At 46.5% G+C, this 12,598-nt stretch overlaps 1 protein-coding gene across 12 annotated transcripts in view; it reads right to left on the bottom strand.

The window, feature by feature from the left end:
- Positions 1 to 771: 771 nt before the first annotated feature.
- SLC23A2 (solute carrier family 23 member 2) overlaps positions 772 to 12,598 on the bottom strand; it is a 150,114-nt gene continuing 138,287 nt past the window's right edge. For 11 of the 12 annotated variants that reach the window (XM_033185712.1, XM_033185711.1, XM_033185713.1 and 8 more), the window contains 4 exons: positions 11,741 to 11,870; positions 10,583 to 10,720; positions 7,623 to 7,718; positions 772 to 5,571 (listed from right to left, as the gene is read on the bottom strand). In XM_033185712.1, the coding sequence (XP_033041603.1) occupies positions 5,339 to 5,571; positions 7,623 to 7,718; positions 10,583 to 10,720; positions 11,741 to 11,870 (597 nt within the window). In that variant the 3' untranslated portion in view covers positions 772 to 5,338. Of the gene's footprint in view, positions 5,572 to 7,395; positions 7,488 to 7,622; positions 7,719 to 10,582; positions 10,721 to 11,740; positions 11,871 to 12,598 lie in introns of all 12 variants that reach the window. The other variant, XM_033185722.1, reaches the window with a different exon arrangement.

The raw sequence follows: 12,598 nt of genomic DNA, 5'->3' as shown, positions 1-12,598 counted from the left end.
CTTTCCTGTAGCTTTCACTGATCAGTCTGCCAGGCACCTGACAATGATAATGCTCATGAACTTGTTGAATTGAATTTCTTATCAGTTGATTTCCTCCCCTAGGTGATGACTTTTAATTAATTACCATCGGCTTTCTGTACCTGAGGCTTCCGTATCCTTGGATTCAACCGAGGATTGAAAATAAAAAAGCAATAAAAAATAACACAATAAAAATGTAAATATAGAAACAATACAGTATAACAACTATTACATAGCCTTTATATTGTATTTGATATTATAAGTCATCTAGAGATGATTTAAAGAATACAGGAAGATATGTATAGGTTATATCCAAACACTATACCATTTTATTTTTTTGAGAGTCTCACTTTGTCATCCAGCCTGGGGTACAGTGGTACGATCATGGCTCACTGCAGCCTCGAGCTCCTGGGCTCAAGCAATCCTCCCACCTCAGCGTCCCAAGTAGCTGGGACCACAAGTGTGCACCACCATGTGTGCCTAAGCCTTTTTAGAGACAGGGGGTCTCACTATGTTGCCAAGGCTGGTCTCGAACTCCTGGGCTCAAGCGATTCTCCCGCCTTAGCCTTTCGAGTGCTGAGATTACAGGGGTGAGCCGCCGTGCCTGACTTACTATGCCATTTTATATCAGGGACTTGAGTAGCCTTGGATTTTGGTATCTGAGGAAGTCCCGGAACCAATCCCCCACAGATTCTGAGGGACGACTCTTTTCTTAAAGAGTAGCCCAAGAAGGAGGCACGTGAAGAGCAAAACTGTGTCCAGGAGAGCTTTTATTTGTACGGAACAGTTTTAAAAATACAGAATAAAATAGCTTTATCTCTACTATTATTCACAACATCTGGTCCAAATATTACATATTTTTAAAATACTTAAACGTTTAATGAAGCCATGTTAGAAAAACAATATGAAAATTCTTTTTAAAAACTCCATAAAAGAATTACACATCTCAAAAAACAACCCCACCCCAAATACCCTCGGTATGCAAAATAAAAATAAACAAAACCCCAGAAAGGTATACATAGCCAAAGTCAGTCACAAAAACTCAAGGAAAATATAGGCATCCCCACTGTTTTAAGAACAGTCAGAAATGTATTAAGGTGTCAAATAAAGACTTACTAACGAACAGAAAAGGAGAGTCATTTGAACTGTCAGTAAGATGGCAACATGGGGAAGGGTGTCCTAACTGCCTGGAAACACGCACAGCAATGCTAAGGACGTGGGAGGGTAGAGTGATGCTGAAACACAGTCAACACCAACCAGAAAGGATGGGAATGCCTGTGAGGCTGCTGAAAAGAGACCCCCAACGCTGGCAAAATCGGGTGGCCCTTCTTGCACTACTCAGGTTCTGACTGCAGGAGGGGCAGAGGGTGGTCGATGTCCTAGTCCCTGTGTCTAAAAAAGTAATGAGGGGACAGCGTACAACAGGCAGCACATAAGTCCCTGGGCTCTTTTCTAAAGCCAAGGGGAGGCTCCCTGGAGAAGCGAGCTTTGTGAATGCTCAGGCCCGGAGCCGCACACGAACGCGGTGTGCAGCAGGTGTGGCTGGGCGTGCATAGCTGGCGTCCAGTGACAGCCATGCCAGGCCTGTGCCTGTAGCGAGTGTACGCCCCATGCATGGCCACCCCAGGATGCTACTTCTTCTCTGGCCAGATGGGTTCTGGAATGAGGCTTCTGCTATCGCTCCATATTCACCTTCAATCTGGCCTGGCCACTCCCATGGCATCTGTATTACTGAAGATGAGACTTGCCAACTTTAAGTTGCTAGTACCAGTATTTCAGCAGGGACATGAATGAAAGAAATAACAACTTAGCTCATGGTCATAAAAAATACGTATGGGAAATAAAGTATACACACATACTAGAGATTCATCAATGGAGAAATTCTATCATCACATGACATTGTCATGAAAATTATATCATTCCCTCCCTGGAAAACTGTGACTATTATCCTGGGTAGAAATGTTATTTTGCTATATGGAAATACTGCAATATTCATGCATAAACCAAGTTGTCATCATGAAAATCAGTATTCTACAGTATAAAGCAAAACCTGTGTGTGAATTTGTTACCATGAAAACGGGAAACCATCAGGACCTATGATGCTTCATTCTGGCTTGCCTTGATCAGTCCCAAGAAACTAAAAGTTAGCATTTGAAATCCTCTTACAGATTCTGAAAGTGAATGTATCAGTGAATCTACATGTAACTACCTAATGAGAATGGAAATTGCTTACAAAGACTAGAGTCACTTCCCATTATTCTGTGAAGCAGGGGTGGGGGCTCCCCATCCCCCACTGTGAATACAGCATCACCTCCTGTCCGTATTCACACTGTCTGCGTTTCATGTTGGGATCACCCACACAAATGCTTTCTTTTAGGGACCAGGCAGGTGACCTTGGGAAGGTGGTGAGGAGGTGGTCTCTGTGGAAACTGGAGACTAACTGGCCTGCAAGAACATTCACAACCAAAATATTTTAGAACACTCTACAGGCAAAACAAAGTATGGGGTGGTGGTTCATAGCCCCAGCAATGCAGGCCAATGATGTGAATGGAAGTGTCATGACACAGACTGCAGGTGGCCACCATGTCCCCCAATATCTCCCCTTCAGGTGTGTGCTTAAACCCAAGAAGCAGATGAATACGTTCTTTTTCTTTCAATTACAAACTTTCATTCTGTAGCATATTTTCTAGCAGGAGAACCACTTCCTAAAATGGTGTGTGTGTGTGTGTGTGTGTGTGTGTGTGTGTGTGTGTTACATGTTTGAGTTTATTAGTCATTAGGGGACTCCAATCACTCAAGGCTGTGTACAAAGTACCAGATTCAGCAGGGGCATCTAGTCAGGCTGCCCTCTTTGCTCCCTACCTCCTATCCCCTTAACCCTCCTCAGACAGAATATCGGGTTGGCCCCAGTGGAATAAGAAGAACAGGAAACTCTCATTCCAACAGGAGTTGAAAGTGTAGGGCTTCCTTCCCCGTGTGAAGACCCACAGAGGGCACCCCACACATTAGCGGAGTTGAAGCCTCCTGATAAAACCCGGCCCAAGGAGGGGCTTCAGAAGGGAGTGGGTTTCTGGATGGCTAGAGCACACACCTTGAGTGTTATACAGTGGAAGACGCCCAGTCAAGCTGAAGAGAAGGTGCCCCTGCATCACCAATGACTTTCAGGCTTTTATTTAGATATGTGGTCTTTCTGCTCACCTGGAGAGCTAGAAGATTGCAAATCTCTGGGATGTTTAGCACTTTACCCCATTGTTCGGAGCAGAGAAACTGGAGATGTTGAGCAAAATCCAAACAGAAGGAACTGAGAGCAACTCAGTGCAGGAGGGCTGCCAGCCTCAAGGGCGTCCCAAGGCAAGGGGGATGGAAACCAAGAGCCAGTGTGCTTCTAATGTATGCATCAAAGACACATTAAAAAAAACATACAAAATTAGATGTAATTTAGCATCTAAGTTCTTTACTTAATCTGCAGTAAGGTTTTGGCAAAATAATGCAGTGGCTCCAAGGTGTTCTTGCCAGAATAAACCTTGAAGCCCCCAACTTCCAGGAGTGAAGGGGGCTACAGTGACATGGCAATGCTGCAAAGACAGCGCCGCAGCACTGGAAAGCTGAGCCAGCCTGGGGCCGAGGGGGACAGGAATGCACCGTGTGGACACCAGGCTGCCAAGAACCATGCTCTGCCGCTGGAGACAGGAGACAGGCACCTAAGCAGCGGACCAAAGCTCGACCAGGCCAACGGCCACTGAAGATGCAGCCACCTCATGAAGCAGGGGTACTGCTTCATATCTCAGGCTTTTTCCTTCTCTGAAAAACTTCAAACCAACAGGAGTCATTTCTCAGGAAGGATTTAGTGTTATTAATTAGAACTCTCTTAAGTGAGACGGAGCCTGTTGGCTGCTTTTATCATCACCTTTGGCCACCACCCTCACCTGTAAAATCACGATCTAATGAACGTGCAACATGGCAACCCACAGGAAGTCTCCTTAAGCCACGATTGCCAAAAGCGACTTTCAACAGAAGCCCTGGAAAGTGGGACCAGCTGGCTGACAGACTGTTCCACGTGGCGGCTCTGCATGTTACCTGCCCCGGCCTCCCTTCTTCACAAAACAAATTCACGTGTAACTTGACCCATGGTTTCTGGGCTCTGGTCCAGTAGTCAGTTTTGATAAATAGATTAGGCATTACAGTATTTACACTTTCATGGTATCAAGCAATACAAAACACAACCACAACAATGGTTACTGGCCTTCAAAAGCCATCACAACAAGCTTCCCTGATGGCATCCACAGCTTTACAAATGCTGGTTCTTTTCTTGATGCGTGGAAGAGTGGGGTGGGGGACAAGGAATAGAGATGCAAGGAAAAAGGGTCACATGGAAAACACTGATTTCCAAAATCTGCTATAGTCAGTAACATTACATAGGAATAAAACCTTGTAATTATAGACGCGCACGACAATAACATCCACATGACGGCAGAGCCAAGACGCCCATCAGCTTGTGTGACTGGTGCCCTGGGGGGCACTCTACACTCATCACACCGGCCAACAGTGATAAATGCCAGAGAGGGTGTCTCGGCCACTGGGGAAGTGAAAAGAGGCCAGTGTGCACGTGCTGGCCTGGTCAGGGCCAGGGTGGCCAAGAGAAGGTGCAGCCGAAAATCAGATACTGGCTTCAGAGTCCTTTCCTTTTCCCTCCAATGCCCCAAACAGATGTTCATTCAACATCTGTGCAGGGCTTACCCATGGCCCGACCTGGGCACAAGGCAGCCACGCCACTGTTTTCAGGTCAGCAGCCTCCTCCTCCAGGAGATCAGCGACAACAGAATCATGCTGGGCCAATCAGTCGTGACAGCACGAGGATACTGGTGCCCCTTGGTCAGAGGAGGTCTCTGCGGGCACAGACAAGGGTCAAATGACAAGGAAGCAGGTCCAGGGGCTTTGGAGAGAGAGAGAGAAAGCCCCTGGACCCTGGAGGTGGCTTACAGGAAAGCCAGCCCTGGGCGGTGGAAGAGAACTGAAGCAAGGAATTGCTGCGGATTTTAAATGCCCACTCCCAAGGGAGGACTGGAACTTCAAACTTAGTGACCACGGCCAGCAGTGGACACTCTCAAAGGGCAAGGGGTCAAGGGCTTAAATAAGGAGATAGGCGAGACACCGTATCAGGCACCATCACCCCCGCAGAAGAAAAGTGATTCACAGTCTGTCTTAGCTCTGGGGCGCAGAATGTAAATGTAGATACACAAACGTATTTTACTTCTTGTTACCCAGCAAGGAACTACAGATACATGCCTCACTGCGGCCGGGCCACAGGGCACAGCAAAGGCTATCCCGTGGCCTGGGAGTCTTCGTCTGAACTCCGGCTGTTGTCGCTCTTCCTGAGGCCTTTCCATGTGTAGCCCACGAAGGTTGGACTGATGGGTAAGTAGCTGAAGCATCTGTATTTTTTTATAATGTTCATGCCAAATGGCAAATTGTACGACTCCATGCCGTCGAGTGATTTGTTCCCTTTGCCCACCCCCTTCTTCCATTTCCGGATTCCTCTTTCCTCTGGAGTACCTGTCACACACATCCCAAGATAAAACAAAGGAATGCTTCATTTAGCAGCTCTACTGAGAAAGAAACTGTCGTTACACACACACACACACACACACACACACACACACACACACACTCCTACAGATCAAACTGCCCAGGTGACAGCAAAGAACACCTGCGGAGTTGAAGGTGCTCAGCTATCCAGTACCCAAACCAGAGGTCTAAGAAGCACTAACCTCTCCATGTCCCTCATTCAAGCAATTACCTACTGGTCTTCCGACTTCCCTATTCTTCTGTGTGACTCATATTCTCAATTATCACTGTTAGGGTCCAGCCCAGGCCATGTTATTGCTTTCCTGGTTCATTCTATTGGTCTTCCAACTGGTTACCTACTCTTCCGGCTCATCACCTCCTGCCCTAAGTCTGTTCAAAAACTACCTCTCTAGGCCAGGTGTGGTGGCTCACACCTGTAATCCAAGCACTTTGGGAGGCCGAGGTGAGAGGATCACATGAGGCCAGGAGTTTGGACCAGCCTAGCCAACATGGTGAAACCCCGTCCCTACTCAAAATACAAAGATTAGCTGGGCGTGGTGGTGCACGCCTGTAATCTTAACTACTCAGGAGGCTGAGACAGGAGAATCGCTTGAACCTGAGAGGCAGAGATTGCAGTGAGCTGAGATCATGCCATTGCACTCTAGCCTGGACAACAGAGCAAGACTCTGTCTTAAAAACAAAACAAAACAAAAACAAAAGAACACACACAAAAAAACTCTCTAAAATGTAAATCTGAGTAAAAAAAACACCCTCTTTAAAATGCAAATCTGAGTTTGCAAAACAGGGCTGAGTCTTTATTGTATCACACAATGCCTTCATCAACCAGTCACTGCACACTCACCCCCTCATCCAGACAGACCCACACTTCATGCTGCTTTGCTCCATTTTAGTGTGTCTGGTGCTGTGGGGGACACACGGGTCATGTATCTGTCGTGCTTCCATGGCGATGAATATCTACCAGTTGGACACTCCTGGCCACTCTGCACCCTGACAGATGGGTGAGGGAGAAAGCTCTGAGCACACAGGGCTCAGCAAGGAAGCTCATGATTTTTTTTATATCTAAGCTCTGCTCTCTCATTAGTATTTCAGAAATAAAGCTGACTTTAATTTCCATCAGCCTAACTGTTGTACCCCTCTCTCAATTCCCTCTGGCTTAGGAGAGAAAGAGGGTAGTCGTTATGGACTCTCTTAAATCCACTGCCTTCCATCTATTCATGTGTGTGATTCCTTCTGCCTTGGTCTCCCCAGCAATCTCAATGATTGAGGTTATTTTCTGGAGATTTTTATTTTTATTTGTTGTTTCAAGGGGAAAATGTCAACAAAACCCTCAAGCTTAAGAATAAGTATCACCCTTCCTGAAGGCAGGGAAATCTGCCAGTATGTCCATGGCAGCACTTTACAGTGCTCCACAGCAGCCACCTCCAAGGCAGGACCCACATAACATCCTAGTCTGTCACCCCAAGCTCAGCACAGAATGTACCCATAAACAGGGGTCATGGGTACTGGAGAGGCAGCTTCTTCCAGGCATCTCTTGTCAATGATCTTAGACCCTGATCTCAGCCTTTGCCCATGGTCTTCTACTGCCTTTTGGTTTTAGTTGGTTGGAAGCCCACCTTAGTAACAACTCATTTAAAGGACAGTCTCCCCAGGTAGAAGTGCTGCAGGCTGTGCCCACCTCTCTCAGATCAGATGAAAGCCACACTGCAGGGCCTCTGGCACAGGCTGTGCAGGGGGGCAGGAACCTGGCCTGTGCCCATCCCACTGCCATCTCACCACACGCAGCAAACTCACCTGCTGTCTCGCAAAAGTCCTTCAGGAGAAACAAAATCAGTTTAGTTAGCAAAAAACTGATCTATACACGGAGGCTGGGAGTGCCATTGCAACTGTTTTAGAAAACAGTTATAATTAGTGATGGCTTTGAACTCATTGACTCTTCCCGTTTTCCATTTCTATTTGGCAAAAAAGTAACATATATGTTTTTTTAAAAAAAAAAAGTGTGTTTGATATATACCACATACCTGGGATGGTGTTATCCAGGATAAAAGCCACACAGCCCCCTACAAACATAGCAGTTGTGAGAAGGACGTTCAAGACTTGATCGATTCCTGTTATCCCTAGAAAGAGAACACAGCCATAGAGGTCAGTGCCATGGCAGTGGTGAGCCTGCCCTTGACTTGGGAAGGGGCAATGGTGTGGGAAGAACTCCGCCAATCAAAGCAGTAAAGGAAAGTGTAAATTTCTTAGTTGTGCACGTGTAGATGAATTTTTGCTGGTAATGTTTTAAACTACGATGAACACTTTCAACAATAATCCAAAGGTATCTCCATAAGAAGAATTCCCAACAGTGGTGCATAGAAGGTGAATCTAAGAGTGGCGTTTACCCTACAACGAACTGTGAAGCCACAGGGGTGTAGTCGGTGGATTAAAAAAATTCAAAATAAAAAGAAAATGGTAGTCATAAGGCTGAGAAAAAAATTACAAAGTGAATAATAAGACGACAAAAATATTTCTGGTACGTAGAATCATACAAGACTTTTCAGTATCCTGGGTTACCAATTAGTGCTTAGCTGCTTTTAATCAGGAGCAGCTGGATTTATAAAGATGTCCTCCCATGAACATGATTTTCTTTTTTCTTTCTTTTTTTTTTTTTTTTTTTGAGATGGAGTCTCGCTCTGTTGCCCAGGCTGGAGTGCAGTGGCGCAGTCTCGGCTCACTGCAAGCTCCACCTCCCGGGTTCATGCCATTCTCCTGCCTCAGCCTCCCAAGTAGCTGGGATTACAGGTGCCCGCCACCGTGCCCGGCTAATTTTTTTTGTATTTTTAGTAGAGATGGGGTTTCACCATGTTAGCCAGGAATGATCTGCCCGCCTTGGCCTCCCAAAGTGCTGGGATTATAGGCATGAGCCACCGTGCCTGGCCCCAAGTATGACATATTAAATGTAAAAAGCAGCAAGAATCTCGTTTATCTACACAGTTTCCATACTGAAGACAGAATGATCCTCAGCAGAAAATCATAGGCACTGGTGAGGATGTGGAGAAACAGGAACCCTCGTACATGACTAATGGGAGAGTAAAATGGTGTGGCCGCCATGAAAACGTTTGGCGGTTCCTCAAAAGGTTAAAAATAGAATTACTACATAACCCAACAATTATTCCACTCTTAGGTATATACCCAGGAGAAATGAAAACAAATACTCAAATATGGCCCACATTGATTATTTGTGAATTACGTGTTTGTAAAATTGCCTATACACTAAAATTTATTTGTAAACCCAAAATGAATACCCTTGGTGCCTTCATGGGTATACAGAGCCGTGAAAAATCTGAGCCACGCCACACACATTCCTGGCTGATGACAAACAAGGTGATGCTCTGCCTTGTTCTGGCATCATCCTGTAAACAAGAGTCCTTTTTGCGGACTATGTAGTGCCATGTCTGTCATACTGTGTGCTTTCCGTTGGTGATCTCACTGTTTAAAATGTCCACCAAGTGGTGTGAAGTGCTCCCTGATGTTCCTACACATTAGGTGGCTGTGGTGTATGTTAGAGAAGATCCATCCAGACAGGAGCTGTGGCATTGCTGGCTGTGTTTCCCCAGCAATGGTTCAATATTTGCTAATACTGCCTGTGGCAACTCTATGGAACATAACTTCATGAATAATGAGAACTGACTGTACTTGCATATCAATATTCACAATAGCCAAAGGCCAGAAACAACCCAAATGTCCATCAGTGGGTGAATGGATAAACAAACTATGGTACATACACACGGTAGAATATTATCTAGTCATAAAAAAGGAACGAGGCCAGGCACAGCGGCTCACGCCTGTAATCCCAACACTTTGGGAGGTCGAGGCAGGTGGATCACTTGAGGTCAGGAGCTCGAGACTAGCCTGGCCAACATGGTGAAATCCCGTCTCCACTAAAAATACAAAAATTGGCTGGGTGTGGTGGTGGGTGCCTACTATCCCAGCTACTTGGGAGGCTGAGGCATGAGAATCGCTCGAACCCAGGAGGTGGAGGTTGCAGTGAGCTGAGATCACGCCCAGGCCTGCACTCCAGCCTGAGCAACAAAGTGAGACTCCATCTCAAAAAAAGGAATGAAGTACTGCTACATGCTACATGGATGAATCTTGAAAACATGCTAAGTGAAGGAAGCCAGACACAAAAAGCCACATATTATGACTATACCTAGAACAGACTGTGAATCCATAGAAACAGAATGCATACTGGTGGCTGCCAGGGGATGGGAGCAGGGGGTTATGGGGATTTACTGCTTAATGAATTCGAGGTTTTATTTTGGGGTGATGAAATGTTTTGGAAACGGGACAGAGATGATGGCTGCACAACACTTACTAGATGCCACTGAATTGCTTAAAGTGGTTAATTTTGTTATGTGAATTTCACCCACAAAAAATATCTGTATAAACAAACGCTCCTCAATTCTGCACTGGCTAAGATATTACCAGTAGCAATGGCTGTGTCTTGAGATGGTTCCTCCTTTCTACATTCTTCATGACATTGCAGTATTAAAACAAAAGGAGGAGTTAAAAAGGTTAATCTTGAATGCACAAGCCACGTGATTTTGCTCTGAGGATTTAATAGGATGGATATAAAATTGTAGAATAATGTGTTCAAAGTCTATGAAGTTGAGTTTCAAAAAAAAATCTTAATGGAGCATTAGTCTATTAAGATAGACTAATGAAATCAAAAGGATTTAGAGAGAGGCGTTCTCTCAATGGAGAGGGTCCCATTGAAAAAGAGACATCAGAATCCATGACTGTCACGTGTACACGCCAGTGGGAAGCCCACAGGGCTTCCAGATAACTGCTGAAAAGTGAGATTCAAGAGAGATCCACAGACGCATCTGCACCACAGTTCCTGGAGGCCCAAAGTCCTCTCCAACGGGCAAAGAGCCGCGTGTGGACTGGTGGCTGTGGTTCCAGCTCCCACTCCAAGATGTAAAGCCCATTTCCTTACCTGTGACCAGCGGGTTCTGTCTTAGGTAACTTGGAAGGACGAGCCCAAAGAAGATCGAAAATCCAAGCACAAAGAGGTTCCGGGAAGAATTTAAATCAATGAACTGCAGGTTAGAGAGGCCAACAGCTGTGATCATTCCTGGAGAAAAACAAACCAGACCACAAGCTCTAGCACCACTGCAGCACGGATAGCTCACTGCTCAGGGCAGGTGAGGGCAGGTTCCCTGGGGCCCCTTCTCTGTCCAGCAAAAACCAATGAGACCAGTGCAGGGACAGGAAGGGGGATGTGTGGGGTCAGACTGTGGCCACCCCAGGCTCTGAGCAAAATGACCCTTAGCCTAAGCACTATTTAGGCTTATATAGGAGCATAAACACCACATGGCATTTTGTTTGTCAAATAGAAAACTAAGGACATTGGTTCCCTCTCTACACACATATTATGATTAAACAAGGAGACCTACCCAAATATCTGGTGCATGTCTCTGGTTATTACAGCGAAATGGCGCAGAGATCAAATCCAGAGTCCCACTGTAAAAATGGTCAGTTTTTTTTTTTTTTTTTTTTTTTGAGACGGAGTCTGGCTCTGTCACCCAGGCTGGAGTGCGGTGGCCGGATCTCAGCTCACTGCAAGCTCTGCCTCCCGGGTTTACACCATTCTCCTGCCTCCGCCTCCCAAGTGGCTGGGACTACAGGCGCCCGCCTCGTCGCCTGGCTAGTTTTTTGTATTCTTTAGTAGAGACGGGGTTTCACTGTATTAGCCAGGGTGGTCTCGATCTCCTGACCTTGTGATCCGCCCGTCTCGGCCTCCCAAAGTGCTGGGATTACAGGCTTGAGCCACCGCGCCCGGCCTAAAAATGGTCAGTTTTAAGTGGCCCATTCAGAGGGATGGTATTTGAGTTAAACTGGCCAGAAATAATACTACAGAGATTAAATTTAATCTAAATGTTCGTAGCACAATTACATCTTATTGTTGGTTCCATCTTTAATATAAATTTAACTCAGAGAGTGATAAAATTTTTCATTTTTTGAAGGCATATCCTTTGTATTTTAAAACAGAAATTTATCATTACCTTCTTACTGAAGGGAGTCAGCAAAAACACCATGATCCCTATTAAAAATTTGGGAAAGTAAAGGAAAAAGCCAGAGAGGGGAGTCTTACCAAAGAGCGTGCAGAACAGGGCTCCCAGCACAGGATCTGGAAGGGACGCAAAGAGGGCACTGAACTTCCCAATCATGCCCAGGGCAAGCATGAGGGCTGCTCCACACTGTATCACACGGCGGCTGCCGACCTGCAGGACACATGGGAGACCGGGAAACAGGGACTGATCTTCATGCAAAATCACCATGAGTTACTAAAGAACACAGACCAGAGATACCCATGGCCTGGCTTGCTACCTTCCCCTCCTCCTCAGCCCACTCTTCTCACCTCCACTATGGGGACCCTGAGGGTCGCCCTCTGCATCTCCACGCCTTGGTGACACTCCCTGCACTCAAGCCCCAAGGCTCTAGTGCCCTGGCACAGTCATGGGTTGGGATGGCCCTCTGTGTCTCAAAGGCAAAGGCTACAGTTTTCCCTGCCTATCCCCTGGGTTCCCGGCACCACACGTCACCAAGGCGACTTTCCCTGCTTCAGCCTCAATGCCAACTTCCCCACACCGGAAATCAGACCAAACCCCCAGACATGTCTGGAACCTCCTCTCCTCATGGCGCCCTTCCTGTGAGACGTGGAAAAGAGAAGGGGCTACAGGTGAAGACATCTGGAGCCTGACTGCGGGCTCTTCTCCCAGCCCGCGTTTAACTGTATGGTCGGGCAGACCCATATCCTCTAGAGTCTCAGGATCTTCGTCTCAGTCATGCACAAGCCTCGTGGTTTTGTTTTGAGGATTAAACAGGACCTGCATAAAACTGCCTGAATGGTAGGTGGCACGCAATGAGCCACCTGAGAGCCGCCCACATGGGCCTGCTGCCTCTGGCCTTTCCTGCACCCACTCCATGCTGCCACAGGGTGACCTTTTTA

Source organism: Trachypithecus francoisi, unplaced genomic scaffold (genome assembly GCF_009764315.1).
Source record: "Trachypithecus francoisi isolate TF-2019V2 unplaced genomic scaffold, Tfra_2.0 Lachesis_group21, whole genome shotgun sequence".
Classification (NCBI taxonomy): Eukaryota; Metazoa; Chordata; class Mammalia; order Primates; family Cercopithecidae; genus Trachypithecus; species Trachypithecus francoisi.
The sequence above is the reverse complement of the archived record's forward strand: the minus strand, read 5'-3'. Positions and strand labels throughout refer to the sequence as shown.